Consider the following 17,132-nt stretch of genomic DNA (forward strand, 5'->3'; position numbering starts at 1 on the left):
GCAAGTGTGAAAACTGAATCAGTTATCACATAGCTGCCTCATTTTTATCATCAGTGCTACGAGGGGTCTATGACCAGAAATGTATTCGATCCACTGTTGAGATGAGCAGGCATACTCACTGACTTAGAAAAGAAATTAGATTACAAGGTCAGTGGCTGAGTCTAATGCAGTGGAAGATTAGAGAGGGAGAAGAAATCATTTTTACATGGCTATTGTTGTCATGGGGACTGAGAACTTGCACTGAGCTGTGTAAAACAGCAATTCAAAATGTGTTTTGAGAATCTGCGTTGCCATCTTTAGGCTACATTGCCAAAAAGAAACATAAAAGACAGATGTGAATTACTAACAGAAGCAGAATGTCTACATTATGTATTATATCTTTGATATTTGTTGACTGTGCCATTGATCAAACCAAAGTAATCAGAAAAATGGCGTAATAGTATTAGGGATATGCTTATCTATATATGAAGCTTATAATAACAGCAGTAGCCTGTGAAATGACAGTATTGTTACAGACGCAGTTGCAATGATCTCACAGTATCTGCCCTCCCAGGCTATCCATTGCAAAATGAACATACTAAGTGCACTAATTTTTCATTGGTATCCTATCTTTAGCTTTCGTATGGATGTCTTAATGGATGACGGTAATGGATGGATAGATGGATGGATGGATGGATGGATGGATGGATGGATGGATGGATAGATGGATGGATGGATGATAAAATGATGATGGCAGTACAGATAAGTGTCACTGAATGTCTGACCGTCAGTTTTACTCGTACCAGATGTGGCAGATCTGTCAAACAGTCTTTCGGACAAGTCAAAATTATCCTCTTTGGCTTTTCTGTTGAAAACCGAGAAGTTTGTATTTAGGCCATGTACAGCTTATGCCTTGAAAAAGTAAGCACTGAATGCAATGATACCGTGAACAGTATGCCATATTAAAGGTACACCCCATGGTAATTTGTATACCTAGCTGTCCTCTTTGCGGAAAAATGCACGTTTATGGATTTCACAACTACTCTATTATCCAAAAGTAAACAAGCTGACATATCTACAGTGTAAACTGTAAAAAGTACTGGCGCATGCAGTGTAGAAAAAAACAACAACATTACAGCAAAAAAAAAATGTTTTTGGATTCTGTTGCATACGAATGTAGCAAGCAGTCCGTGGTGGTTTGTTTGGTTACTGCAGTGCAGTACAGACCTCCTGCCTCACTTCCTTATAGCTGGCTTGGATTTGAGTTGGTTGGTCCAAAAGCGTCCTACAGTCTAATAGCTGTAGGCACAAGTTTGGATGCCGAGGCAGAGTAAAGATGTTCTCTACTGGAATTTTATCCCGACATAGAGGGGATGAAAGGTGGTTTTACGATAGAGTTAAGTTTAGTCCACATCATCCCCTTTCCTGGTGCCTCCAAGCCAGTTTCAAGCATACTTTCTGCACATTTTCCTCCAGCACACCACCACAGGGAACGGTGTTCTGGTCTCCCCAAATTGATAGAATATGCCTGATGCATGCAATCTACCCTTCATTACTCCATGTTATTACCGCATGAAAGAAAGTGGATATTACAAAGGAAGTGACCTCTACAACCGCAGCACCACCCCTTTTTCGATATGCTTTTTGACTGTGTTTGTTGCTTGTTGCAGTCTTGGATATAGAAGGAAAAATCCATCACATGTAGGTAGCTGATATGTACAATAATTGGGATTGGGGTTGGTTCACAAATTCTTGAAGGATTGGTATGGGCTAAGTGAATCCCGATCCAGTTTGGTTCCTTTGTTTGTCGCTCTTGGCATTGCAGCTAACAGAATCTCCCCGGTGAGCTCGATTAAAACACTTGATCATTGCGTAACGCACAGCACTCTGAGTGAGCTTGATGTGTCAGCACGCTTCAGCGCTCTGCCTCAACAACTTTGTGAGGTGCACCACACTTCTGAAATGCTGCTGACTAAAACTGCATTTGAACTTTAGTATTTAGTCTGCGAGGGAGTCTGTCCAAATCCCTTTCGACGTCTCTGCTACATCGTATCCATAATGACACTCAGCACTCCAGAGATATTACACCAAACAATGTATTTTTGTACAAAATATGTTTGGAGACCTTCAAAGAGAAACTATGCCGGAGGTGGAATTTATAAAAGTTAGTAAGCTCTCAAACAATTTTAATTTATGTCACTGAAATGTGTATTTAGCAGATGTATCATGTAGGGAAAAAAAATCAATCCTGGCAAATACAAAATATTACAATAAAGGATCTGGATTAAGGCCAAAAAACGGTGATTGGTACCTCTGCTATTACAAGCTGTCTTGTCTTCCAGCCATTAAGCTGATAGTTATACTTGTTCCATCTTTCTACCACTCTCCTCCACTCCTCCTCACTGCTACAGTCTACAAGGCGGGAGTCACATAAGAACTTCTGGAGGTGGCGTGACCCAGAAGGGCAAACAAAATGTTTTGTGTACAGTAGAAGATGAGCGGGAAAAGCCAGAGTCTTTTGGAGCGCCCATGTGCTTTAACTCTGCAGCATGTCTAAAACTCTGCTCCACAGACTCTGTCTCCTCTCCATAATATCTGACTCAGGACAATCCTAAGCCTCTTCCCAAAGCATGAGAGACCAGATGATCAAAGTATATGATTCATACCATATTGATGAACATCTCTATCGAAACCTTGCATAGAAGACTAGAAACTAATATGCAGAGTGTGAATTGAGCAATGCTTTTGAGAATACAGTCTTTTTGTCATTGACTCGGCGCTACAAGATAGCAACAACAGCACTTTAAATTAATAATCATTACTACTCCATATAGTTTAGAGGAAACATCAAGCTAGCTTTTACAGTTAGGATATATATTGACTCCTCAAACAACTATGTCATTTTTAATGTTGTTTTACTAAAATGCAACAACTTTGGTAGAATATTTCACTTAAAGTGGATGTGAAGTTAACCCCTAGAGTGGTGCAGTGGAGATACGAGGGGAAACACTGAGTGAAGAAAGCATTGTCAGTAAAAGGAATGAAATGCAGTGCAAATATTTTTTGGTTTTAGCTCCATGCTTAAAAAAAGTTAACTACCCATCAGAATGTGCCTTTACTGCGATGTAGTTGCTACAAATTTGAATCTCTAAATCAGACTCAAGACTGTAATAGAGGTGAATTGGAGCAGCTTAAGAATGAATCCTTTCTTGCGTGAATATTATTTACCAAATATTTTGATTAAAAGATAAAACACTGTTAGTTCATTAGTAGCGAGCGATGTCAGACCACGTGCAATTTCAAAAGCCTCAAAGTCCGTTTTGGCAGCAGACAGCGCTACTGTACAATTATGACTTTATAATGATTCTTAAATCATAAGAAAATGATGCCAATCCTGCAGACCATTTGTGCAGGGCAAATATCAGAGAAGTAAACAAGACCTGACACAAAAAACATGGTGATGAAAACACTTAAAAAGAAACTTTTAACTAGCTAGCTAACTGCTGTCAGTGATGCCTCCCCATAGAACTAAATGATGAGTGAATATGTACAGTAAACACTTTTCATAAATAGTCATAGCTTATAGATACTGTTGTATGTACAATCTGTGGTACTGTATGGGTAAGAAATAGAGTCATTTCTTGTGAGACAAATGAAATCAGTGGAAAATGCTAATCACATGTGAGCTTCATTTCCACTATAATTCACACAAACATCAGTCGTACACTTATTCCCTCACATATCTTGCAGTAAAAGGTACTTTTAACAGCAAAACTGCATGGGAACAATAGAGAGTAGTCTGGGTTGAATATTTGAATTACAAATTGATCTGAGAATAGTTTTAAGTGAGGTCTGAGCCAATAATATTTATCAGTGATCATGGAAATTATGTAAATTATGGTCATATTTTTGACAGGCTTTGTGTTTTGTTTTCCTCATTGTTCCTCACCTCCACTTCACTTTCTTCTCTTCTACCGTCTCGCTTGCTCCGCCTTTCTATCCCTCTGACCACCCTTCACTCCCGTTCTCAAGCTCTTTTTCTATTTTGACTCGCCGCTGCCCTTCATCTCCTCTCATGAGAAGCTGCTGCCTGCATGGCCTCAAAGGGAGCTCTAGAAAGGATCCATCAGCCAGACTAGTATTCTCTCGAGGATGCATCCAGTATGTTGCTCTGTTCTTCTCTGCTTACTATCACATCTATCCAACCACAGATGCCCTTTACTGTAGATCACAGAACCTGTTTTCAAATTTGCTGCAAAGCTGTATGGACCAGTAATTCTATGCCTTGATGGACACTGGCCGCCAGAGAACTCACACTTTACCCCATGCTATTTACTATATATTTGCTCTTGGTGTGAGACAAATCTTTATGAATACAATCTATGTTTATAACACTGTATGCCATTATACACCTTGGTGTACACAGTGATGGATCGCCTGTGTATGTATTTATGTATGTATGTGTTGTAGTGGAGGATGAAAGGGTCACATGGAAAACCAACAGCAGATTTAGAGCAAGGAGGAAGAATCTGCCAGATGTGTCTTGTGGGTTTTTTGAGCGGCAGCTGGAGACAGCAGTATGGCACTTTGAGCCTCCATGTTGGACCAAAACAAAGCTTCATTCATCCCCAAATAACAACATCTGGGCATGCTTAACAGCATGGATAAATAAACAAGCCCTATGGACACTAAATCCCCCGCAATCAATCACTCTCACTCCCTCTTCACCCATTCCCCCTTGCCATCCTGAAGGCTGTAGGTTGTTAGTGTGGGACTGGCACATCAGCACTGATAGTGTGCATCCAATTAATTAACCAAACGTTATCTCATTAGTTATAGCCGGCAGACTAAAACAAAAATACTCCCCTTTAGTTGCAAACAACCTCTGGACAAAACTGAGGAGTATTCTCCCCTCCTCTGTAACCTCTGTGATCTGATGATGCTGAGTCGGAGGACTGAGAGATAGACATGTGAATGCGCTTTGGTCAAAGTGTCTGTCGTTAGGCAGCTATTGCTCATGGCTCACACTTATTCAAGAGCTTCTGCAGAATTAAACAGACCGGCCCGCAGCACATGCTAATGACACCGCATCAGGAGGCAACCTAATGGTTTCTTTGTCTTTAAGTTATCCGTCTTTTTGGACATCTGCAGCACTCGCACAGTGCTGTAAGCAAAAGTCAGCACCATCTGACACAGTTCTGAATCCCTTGCATTCCTCAACACCTGTGCCTCAACGTTATTTAAAGCACTCAGGGGTGCTGCACCAAACATCAGCCACCGGCTATTTGCTTGTGTGTGTGTCTGTGTGTGTGTGTGTGTGTCTGTGTGTGTTTTTGCGTGTGTGCACTTCTGTGAGTGTATGTGTGCTGGAAGTAACTTGACTTCTTGAGAATAGTAACCATGAGCAACGAGCTATGCACAGACAAAGTAGCACTAAGCATTGTGGAAGCTATTTCGTGTGAATGAAATGAACACATGATGTTAAATATTCTAATTTATCTACGCATGCATGCAAAAGTCAAATCTTTGACAATGGACATCCATACAAATAGAGCTGTGTTTTGCCTTCACTTCAAAGAAAGAACTTAAATGAAAGAGAATTTTTTATTTTAGGAGTAATCATTTTTGCTTTTTCCCCCCATGATGTACTGATGCATTCATTTAAAAAGAAAACGAAAAAAAGGTCATATGGCAGGTTGCCTATTTAGGCTCAGCATTCATTTAAGACTGTTCTACCATGCCACACAAGATATGTTTACTGGAAATGGGTGAGTAATATAATAATTTCAAAATGCATTAATACATTCTATTTAAATAAATTGAATTCTTTAATTTCAAATGATGAAACGGTTATGATAGAATTAATATTTTCTATGTAGAAATCTTCATTTTGTGTGTTTTGTTCACATGTGAAGAGACACATTTTGCCTAATTTTGTTCCACATGCACAAATGTCTAATCCACATGTTAAAACAAAACCAATCACATACAAGTATGTGTATGTTGTAAATTGTATGTGAAAATGTAAATTTCACACGCACAAATTTACACATGTTAAAATGTTATATTACATGTGAAAATAGCAAATCACATATGAAACCCTTGAAAGTGTGAAGTGTTTTTATTTACATGATTTCATTTTTTTTTTCATATAGAAATTGTAATGCATGTGCAAAAAATAAAAAAAACAGCTAGTCACATGTGAAATTGTTCAATTTGTATGCAAAATTGTGATTTTCATATGTGAAAAGGCAAATTCCAAATGTCACCCTTTCACAGGGGAGCTACTGACTCAGAAAGTACCATAAACAATGAAAAGCAAAATGCTAAAGTCACGGCAAAGTTCAGTTCCTATATTTCACTGGGCCTGACAAAATCTGTATAAGATTTACGAGTTTGTTTTTTTTGGGCATCAGTACAATGGAGTACATACCCAGGGGCCTCTTATCTACAGCTGTAGTGTCATGCCGTGCCGAGGCTTATCATCTGTCCAAAGCTCTTCAAGGTTTCAGCAGGAGTAGCGGGATGTCACTTGACACCTTCTGGGCATTTCCGAGTCACACGGTTTTCAGCAGTGACAGATTCTTGATTACGCCATTTGCATGTACATCTATATTACTGAGCATGACTACGGATTCTAATCAAAATCTGAAATTCGTTGTCGCTGACATTATGCTCAATCACCAACCTATTTACAGTGGTGATACATGACATGAGATGTCACTCTGATTACAGAGTGGGAAGTCAGAGTGTAATGAGGCAAACAATCTGATTCTTGGGCACAAGCTAATCAGAAAAAGCTGCCGCTAATAACCCTTGATGGTCAATCTCAGTCAATTTAAATCAGATTAAATCACAGAGCTCTATTAAGAATCAGATTATCAAAAAGAGCTTTGCAGAAATAAATAAAGAAAGATGGGAATAAGGATTGTCTGTGTGTGCATGTGTATATCGATTGTGTGGATATGAAAACACGGGACAATGGTAGGTCAGACCACAGAAGAATTAAGTCAATGACAAACTGCAAAAAAGTTAACAAAGAGAAAACAATGGCTAATGAGGTGGGCGTCTGGGTATGTTACAGGCTCTGCTTCTTTTACAATGTCAGAAAGCCTCTTCCAGAGGGAGGAGGGCTGATGGGAGAGGGTTCAACCTCTTACAGTGTACTTTCAATTAAATGGACCAACACACTCCTGCACAGTGTGAATGGAAGGACTCCATCTACATATGCATCTCTGTAAAGAGAGATTGACACACAAGCATTGTGTTGTGTGGTGTTTTGTTTTTGTTTGTTGTATCTGGTCTGCTGTGTTGGAGTTTTGAATAAGCACAATATGTTTTTAAGCATGGAGCTGGTCTCCTAGAGAGTGATATACCACAGTGGGCTACTAAGTGGTGAAGGGGACAAAAGCATTGTCTGCTTTTTCCTTGGTGGGTAAAGGAGAGGAGATCCTTATCCTGAAGATGTTGCTAAAGTGAAAATGTGTTTTGTTTTTTGTAGACAGTGCCCCTAAAAGAAATGTAAAGAGATATATGATACACCTGGGCCCTCATTTAGCAACATGTGTTAGAAAGGTTTATAAATTATGTCTGATGCAAAACATTAAGAGTGTGCATAGGTACAAAACAAATCAGTCAAACGTCAATCAACATGTCTGTCATGCACACACTTGCACATGTGATTAGAGTTCTTAATGTTCCACCATGCTTGTGCATGTCTGGGGTCATTTGCATTCAGAAATGTCCCCAATGGACCATATGTGGCAACAAAACATATATTTTCAGATCTGTATCCAACCTCATGCTGGAATGTGCTGATGGGCAAAAATCCTAGGGTGAACAGGACTTGAATGTGCACAGGAATAGCTTTTGGCCATTTAGTTGCTTGCTCCAACATAAGTCCCAGATCATGGCATGAATCTATAAATATCTGCTTACGGAAGTGGTTAACTACTCAGAAGCCGTTGTGTACCACTATATTATTTCAAACACCTAGCACGGATGTCATTTATAGATATAACAACATGTCTGTTGCTAACTAGACAAAATTACTAAATGAAGTATTAATCAAAAAACACACATAGTATATATAGTTCTTGAGATTGTTTAATGCATTTTGATACAACTGCAATGCTTTCTGTTTGCAGTTTCAGTTTGCAGTCATAGGTGGCAAATGATGGGCTGAGGTTGGCCGTTTAATTTGTGTAGTTGCTCTGCTACAGCTTTTAGTTTATTGGTTATTGTCAGGCTAATTATGCAGAAGATTGACCTCACATCAATTTGTAACACTTTTTGTCTATTTCGTTTAAACTACTCCTTAATCATTCCAGGTGCTCCATGGCAACTGCAGAGGTACCCCCCATGGTTTGGTTTTACTAGCATCATTACTATATACAGCTGTATTTCCTTTTTTACCTACCAGCTCTATACCTCAAGTGGTCTTTCAATCAAGCTTTGTCCCTGCATTGTCTCAAACAGCAGGCATGCAAAGATTAGAAGGGAAAATGGCTGATTCAAATTATCCTCTGCTGCCCACTTGGACCACTGATTGTACCAATCTACATGCAAATGGTCATGTTTATTACACCAGGGGAATAGGAAAGCACAAAGTGCCCTTGATTAATGGCTGGCTCTGCTTTTGTTACAAAAAATGAAAGACAGACATTGAAGCCACCCCGTTCTGCCAAAATCAATTTACAAATATGTAATACTACATACGAATATATGGTCATTCACAGATCAGGCAAGTTTTCCTTTGCTTTATTTAGAATATTTTTCAAGCACCCCGTGATTAAAAACGAGGAAGAAGTGACATCAGGAACTTCACCATAATTGTGTTATTACAATCACTTACCTAACGCTACACGAAAGCATAAAGTCACATGTCTGTAAATAGTTCCTCTGCTCAACCCTCCACACTATGCACATGTGTGCAGTCCTTTCCCTTTCTTCCATCTCTCTTTTCCTAACAGCCCCCCAGATGTCTCCCCACTCATCTGCAATCTCATTTGAGAAATTCATCTTGCTGTCTTCTGGGAACCATGTATTGCTGCTATCTGTGGTTCTTCATGCAACTATGATAATGTGTGTCTTGGTTAGACTCCTCACATGCCAATTATGAGTGCCTGTTATTGTGATGGACGCCACATTCATGCAGAAGAGTGACTGACTCTCTCCTCGGGCCTCGGCTTTCTACACATCATATATCAGAATGTGCTTTCAAATGCAGAACCCAGTGTTCAGGCAGCAGGGCTTAGTGAATATGAGGACATGTTCTTATTAAACTAGAATTGCATCAATTCATATTGTCTTACACATGAATGACTCACAAAGACCCTGTCATAAAAACAGCAAATGAACCAATGGGTGAAATACCATTTCCCCCCTAATAAGAAGCGTGGAAACAGGAAAGAATGCCTCTCCCCATGAAAACTTCTACGATCAAAGATGCTTTGATCATGAACATAAAGAAAAAAAACCTACACTTAGTTACTGACAAAACACAATATAGACTGCTAATTGATTTGCCACAATAAACAAAGTAATGCAAGTCAATACAGCAGCCCTGCTTTTAATTAAACTAGTTTTGGGCTTGTTTATATTTTGTAGATTAAAAATGCATCATGATATTTCTTTATCTAGAAAAATGCCCCATACTTTAAAATGGCATTACAAATCTGTTTGAAGACATTCCGATCAAATAATACATTAATTGACATTGAAGTTTAAATTAAAGGCTTTTTAAGTAATACATTTCTTCTGTGACATGCTATAAAAGCAGTTGATTGTGTTTACTGGGTTTTAGAGATGGATTTTGCCGGTGTTTTCCAAACACCACAACAGTTAATGATGATACTACATTTGCATTCACATCAATTACTGCATAGCAGCACAGTAGGGTTTTGAACCTTTGGGAGTCAACCATAAAGATCGGCCAACCAAAACAATTGTGTTATCCCGGTGATAACTACAGACTTTATTATTGATTCTCAGTAGGATCAGCATCAATAAGCCCTCAAATTAAAGTAGTTTGTCTTTGGTGTCAACGTGTCAAATAATAATTTGATCAGACAGAGGTAGCCATTGTTGTGATGCTTTTTTGTTTTATTAATTTCATCATTTCAATATTAATTTAAGATTTTCAAAAGAATGCATTAATGTACATAAATTAATTTCTAATAGCACTCAAGTAACCTATGGTAATGAATTAAATACAAAGGCTCAGTATTAACCAGGGTATGATTTCTACAATACTTTCAGCTCCTTTAATAAGTCTTGACAAAAACGGCTCTCAAATTGTCTGAGTAAGTTTAAATTAACAAGAAGAAAAACATGTCCAGGCATGAGTCTGAAGAAAAGCCCTTTGAAATATTACTAAACCTACCCACCAGCCAATTAGCCTTTTGTGAAGCAAAGGGACAAATTAGGACAAATAGTTATCATTTTCTCTTTTAGGACAAAAACAGATGAATTCATTACTCTTTGAAGCTTGATACTCAAACACAGACGGAATTGGTTGCTTCTTTAAAAAAGAAAAAGAAATCCAACTCAAAGGACGTGAATTCTTCGAATAGCAGAACTGCCTTATATTTCATGCATAATGCATGTTTTGCTATCAAATGAGATTCAAACAAACGCCACCTGAAACACTGACGTGTTTGATTTTTTAATATCTGAATCATGATGCATGTTCATCACAGGAGTAGCCAGATGGTAGCAATGAGTTACAGAGGAAAGTCCTGCTGATTTCTATGTTCTGATGCAAGTTGACCTTCAACTTTTTTTCGTTTTTTCCTGGTTTTGGGGAAGGGGCTCCGGATCATTTCGACTGTGAAATTATTCCTACTGAGGAAGAAGGAACATCTATCATTTACTTTCAGGAAATAGTGAGCCTGTGCTGTTGTGGTCTCCAGGCTATAGCACAGCCTTGCCTATTGACATTAGGTTGGTCAAAATTAAAGATTTCAAAACAGTATCTGAAAATGTACTGACAGTGACAGAGCTTCGTTTGCACTCACTTTTTTACACTCACTGCGACTATTTGCAGGATATCAATCTCTTAACGCAGCTAGAAGTTTGAAATTCAATAACAGTAGAAAAAAGAGATGAAGGAAGTTACAAAGTCTAATTATTGAGATAGTCAGCGTCACTTATTAGGGTAGCACTGCTGTAGTTTGTGTACTATATGTAGTACTGTATCATTATACATGTAATTATTATCACTGTATTATCATATAGGCACTGTAGATTCCTCTATAGACCAACATGACAGCGCTCAAAGAGAACTCATCATCCCTTCAACCTTTCATCCTCCTCAAGATCTATAACCCCCCATGCTCTCCAGCTCTCAAAAAAGCACAGCTCATTCATTTTTCAGGCTGCTGGTTGGTCAACTGAATCCAGGTCTCTCAACTCACATGACCTGCGCCTCACAATTGAGCTGGAGAGCCTCAATGAGCGCAGGAGACCAGCTGATGCCAGATAAGAATAATTGTTTTTTATTGTTTGAAAAAGATCTGGAGACAACAGTGTACAGGTCAAGACTTTGGGCACTTTAATTTCAACCTCGACTACAATATATTAGAAATCATAGTTTCCGCTTTGGTTAATTTTACCGGCAAAGGTTTACTGTTTCATAAAGTGATAAATGGAGGTGTTTTTTTACTAAAGATAAGTCATGGTGAATGTTGCATCAGTAACACTTTGATGAGATTGGGAGAAGATTGTGGTTATTAACACTGTATATAACTATAATTAGGCAGGACCCTCCATACGCATTCATTAAGGTGCTGGATTCATTCCTTAGAGATTCTGGTCAGGATTGTCATGATAACGTCTCACAGTCGCTGCATATTTGCCAGCTGTACATTCATGCAGCAAGTCTTTTATTCAACCACATCCCGGGGTGATCTGTTGGATTGATATCCTGCGATTGTAAAGGCCACAGTAGTTCACAGTAGAGGTCATTCTCAAGTTGGTGGAACCAATTTGAGGTTCCGTGTGCTCTCTTCCATGGTGCATTATCCAGCAGGGGGTGGCCATTAGAAGATGAGTAAACTCAGGTAGGCTGTGGCATTTAAACATTTAAACACATCTTCAGTTGGTATGTAGGGGCCTGATGTGTGCAAGGAAAAACGTCCCTTACACCGTTGCACCGCCACCATCATCCTGTTCCTCTGACACACAGCAGGATGGATCCATGGAATCACGTCGTTCTCTGCCAAATTCTGACCCCTCGATCGGCATGTGGCAGCAGAAATAGAGTTTTGTCCGACCAAGCGACATGTTTCCAGTCGTCCACTATCCAGTTCTGATGAGCCTCTACCCATTGTAACCTGTTCTTCGTTAACAGGAATGGATGTCCTCTGTGGTCTTACCATGTAGCCTATCTGCCTCAAGATTTGACTTGTTGTTCGTACAGAAATGGTCCTCCACATGCCTAGCTCTGTTGCAATATGTGGATATTTGAGTTACCATTGCTCTCCTGTCAGCCTGAACCAGTTCGGCCATTCTCCTCTGACCGCTCTCATTAACAAGCCGTTTTCACACACACTGAACCACTACTCCTGGGATGTTGTTTTTCACACCATTCTCAACTGTAGAGACTGTTGTGCATATAAATCCCAGGAGATCAGCAGTCTGAGATGCTCCAACCGCAGTCTGGCACCACAGTCAGATCAAACACAACAACTCAACCCCCATACCATGTCTGCATACTATTGAGTTGCACATGTTCACATGTTTGCAGGTGTACAGGCGTACCGAATAAAGTGGTAAACAGAAAGCAGACATGTCCTTCCTTTTGCTTCAAGTCAGCAGGGATTGTTTGGAGACCACAATCATCAACCTTAACATAAGTGCCTCAAGTGCCAAAACATAGCATTAATAATACATTGCAGAAATTGTATGAAAATCGAATGGAATTTGATTGTGGAAAATACTATGTTTTGGAGATAAAGATCACTTCTGGGAGACAGGGTTGTTTATTTTGATTCAAGGAGAATACATTGTTGTATCGCCAGTGACTAGCACGGTACGAACCATGTCAATGGAAGCATTTCGGAGCCTCAAATTTGTAAAATATTTTTGGAACTTTTGAGGAATAACTCAGATTTACTCTGCAGTTACATGAAAAAGTATTGCTTGGCAGCCTTGTTTCTGTTTAGGGATATGGAATTAAAATAACACTGTGACATTTTAAGCTATATCGCAAGACACAATTTATATCTTGATGTTTTCTCGTTAAAGCACTTCATAATTGCTCAGACTTTTAGATAAAATAAAATATCACAATATCTTTGACCAAATGCCTCAGTATACAAATTGTGGCAATATTGTAGGGATAGCAATGGATACTTAACACAATGATTTTTGTGAAATATTAATCAGTAATGTTGGTTAATGACTTAATATATCAGAACATGTAGAAGAGTCTGGTCAGTGACTTTGAAGAGGATTCATAAATACTAGGACCAAGCAAAAAGATCGAATATCACAAAGTTTGACCAAACACATTTGTCATATTGTGACAATATGGGATGACTGTTGGCTCAGTGGGTATAAGGATGATCAAAAAATGAAGTCCTTATTTAGTCCCATACCATGATAACGCTATAATATAAATAGACTTTCCTGCCATAATGTCTTAAAATAAGACATTAAGATAAGATAAAAGATAAAGATAAGATAAAATAAATATTCAAAACATTGTCAGCGACCAGTTTTAAAACCATCCATGTGATCATGTTGTTAGGTAGTAACGAGTAATAACTCACTTAAAATCGCTGATCTGAATATATTTTTAACTCTTTTTTTTTTTTTTTTTTCTTCTCCTTCTTCAGATGGCCCCCTGGGACCTCGTGGTCTAGTGGAGGCAACAGAGATGTGCACACAGGAATGCCTAGTCCTTGGACATTCAGACAACTGCTGGATGCCCCCAACATTGGGATCATACCAGCAGCCCAAGTCACCTGTGTCTAGTTTTGGATCTCAGAGGGAGTGGGGTCCCAAGGACAAACTTCTCAATGGACATACTCTGACCAGAACCTGGAAAAATGAGGGCGGACGGTCGGAGCATTTTGGTGACGGGAAGCAGTTTGGGAGCGGAGAGGGACACTTCACCAGCAGTGGCATGGCTGATATTCCACTGGTGAGTCTGAAGTCCTGCCAGCCAGCATCCTGCCCAGACAGCCCAAAGGACCAGCAGCTATAAGACGGACTTCGCCTCTTTGCTGTGAGACGTCCGCAACGGGCGCAGCAACTCATCCGAGCGCCTCTCCTTTCCTGTTTTCTCCTGTTTCATCTCTTCCCACTTAAGTTGATGCTTCTGCAGTGTAGCCACATGTACTATGTAGGCAACAGAACTATAGTGCTCATGCTATGTTCTCTACGATTCAAGTGTACTATCGCTCTAGAGGAAACCTCTTTTTTTTATGGGACTCCATGGATTTAACATTGCCATTTAACATTTTTTGTCCACTACACGTGTGACAAGTGGAGGAAGGACATGCGTACAATGGAGAAAATGAAAACAAATTCCAAGAAAAAAAGAAAAAAAACTACCATGGCTGACCAGTATATACAAATATTTGTGGTGTGGTTGTTATTGAGTTGTTCAGGACTATATTAATCGACACAATCAAAGAAAATGGAGTTACATTTCAGAAAGTGTTGATCTAATAACACTGTTAGTGGACACCTGTTTATTCCGTCATTGTCTGTGTGTTTGTAAATAAGACTTATTAACCACTATCATGTACCCGTAATAACCACAGTGAATAGGGACAGTTCTAGGCTGTTGTCATCATAATGGCTTGTCATCAGGATTTGGGGATTTCAACTGGACAATGGTCTATAATGTGGCATAATGTACAACGAGAAAATGTTTACCCCATCCTTTAAAAAACCCTAAGTTTGATTTTGAGACAAATTTTCATCCCGTGATATACTCAATGTTGCCCATATTTCATAATGATTTTCTTCAAGTACTGCAAAAACCACAGGCAGACCTTTTTTAAAAAAAAAACAAAAACACATTTTGTATGAAGGATGTCAGTGCTCAATATGTGCATTATAAAAATGAAAAGCTCTGAAAGCTCTCCTCTATAAACTGATTTTGAAAGTGTTCAGTACAATTAAATAGCAATATATTTGTAAATGGCTAAATGTTTTATCTAACGTTGAACTTATTACTGTATACATTTTATTCAAATTGTGATTTAACTGAGTGCAATCCCTCAGTAGTACCTGCAATTTACTGACATATGTATATATATATATTATTTCCACACAGACTATGATTTTTCCATACAGTACGTAAGAATACACAGGTTAAGATAACACTTTAATCACTGTGCCTTCATGACGTTTTCTTCAAACACTGAATTGTGCTTATTTAAATGATGAGAACATGTCGGCCACAGAGAGCATCCTGTTTGATAATCAAATGCATTACGCATTGAATATTTGCCAAATTTAGAGAACATAATCACACAGATCCTGAAATACAAAATCAAGTTGTTGGTACTGAAGAAAAAAACACAAAGGCATGTGCAGATAATGGGTCAACCGTGAAAGACCATCTGTCATTCCACTGTCTGAAAAGGTTTGTTTTATTCCACAGCATGGAAGGCTAATCACACAATGGAAAAGCATGCTAAAAAAAGATATAGCTTTTAAAAATTAACTTGGTCATTTTTGTGTCATTTTATTTTGTTGGAATAGAGTTGATTTGTGCATTAAGGAGACATTCAGTTTGTAAAGCACTTTCATATTTATGTCACAGTATAAAGAAGTTAAGTGGGATGGAGTGATTTGCTTATCGCAGTATGTTTGTCAGTTGTGAGGGTGTCTGACATCACAGATACTGAAACAGTTAATCCTTGTTGCTATGCTACAGGTATACAGCTACTGCAATAAATGTTTTAATTATGTGTATGCTTAATTTGTGTACAAGATATGATCACCTTGGGAGTTCTGTGTCTGTTTGTGTGGATGGTGCTTACGTGACCCTGTTTACGTACATATTCTGGTACAAAATACTGATCATCTACTTTCCTGAGCACAGTGCATTCATGAAATACAATTTAGATTGTCCCCATTTCCTTATTTTTCTCATTTACTTTCTCATTGGTTAACTAGACCAGACAAATCCTTCCAATTATCTTGATAGTCTTTGAATTAGACCCATGTCCTTGAACCAAAAAACACATATCTGTTGAAACATCTTTCGTAAAGAGTGTGTGCACCTGAAGGATATTTTCTTTAGCTCCATGTGATGTTTCTTTCTGACCAAGAGCTAAGCCGAAAGCCTCCAGTTCACTTCCATTTTATGCGAGCAAAGGAGCACGGAGCTCACGTGGAGTTTAAATTTGGTGAACTTTGAGTCCCAGCCGCATCCGCACTGTTAGATCTTGTGGGTCGACACATTTGAACTTATGAAAAACAAATAGTCAGAGATTTACAGCATGATGTCGCTCATGCTGGTTGCCCCGCTGGAAATTCCAGATTTGGCGAAAACATTCAAGTGGGCGTGCAGAGTAAAAACACTTTCAAATATCATAATACAACACTCTAAAATGAATCCTCCTCGTGAAAGGGAGTGTTACAATTGAGTTCTAAAAAAGATACCGTACGATATCAACACAATCAGAAATATAAGAGTATTAAAGAGTAAAAGTATTAACACTATCCACATTAATGCGGACCAAGGAGAGAGTTATATTTACACTAGTATAGTGTTGAATTTCAACACGAGTAAAATTCAACACCGACTATTTCGCAGTGCAATAGCAAGACGTGTGTGTGTGGCTGACCCTTTAAAACAGACCACAAACCAGCACACTGAGCTGTGTGTGCCTCACATCCTGCACTGCCCAAATTCAGCACTGGCAGGCGACGGTCATTTTCCTGCATTCATGTATGCGTGACCATCCCCTAAGGCTCCCTAAAAACATTGCTCGGGGTCACTGTGGCATATAAACCCTTCGCTACAGTAACAGTGCAAATCCTAAGGGAGGTAATTCCGGGACAGCGTGGGTTGCCATGGAAAAGCAGAGAGTTGAGCTGTTCAAAGAAAGCACTCAGTTCATCGGCGAGCTCCCTTTGAGAACTTATTTGATGGTCTTGAGCTTTCAGTAACATGCTGAAATAAT

General features: G+C 39.0%; 1 protein-coding gene across 6 annotated transcripts in view; it reads left to right on the plus strand.

Moving 5' to 3' along the window:
• The window catches only part of pcdh9 (protocadherin 9), a 211,753-nt gene extending 195,831 nt beyond the window's left edge, over positions 1 to 15,922 (plus strand). For 4 of the 6 annotated variants that reach the window (XM_030413967.1, XM_030413969.1, XM_030413968.1 and 1 more), the window contains one exon: positions 13,821 to 15,922. In XM_030413967.1, the coding sequence (XP_030269827.1) occupies positions 13,821 to 14,191 (371 nt within the window). In that variant the 3' untranslated portion in view covers positions 14,192 to 15,922. The remainder of the gene's footprint in view (positions 1 to 13,820) is intronic. The other 2 variants (XM_030413972.1, XM_030413975.1) reach the window with 1 other exon arrangement.
• Positions 15,923 to 17,132: the final 1,210 nt, after the last annotated feature.

Source organism: Sparus aurata, chromosome 4, assembly GCF_900880675.1.
Source record: "Sparus aurata chromosome 4, fSpaAur1.1, whole genome shotgun sequence".
NCBI classification, from domain to species: domain Eukaryota; kingdom Metazoa; phylum Chordata; class Actinopteri; order Spariformes; family Sparidae; genus Sparus; species Sparus aurata.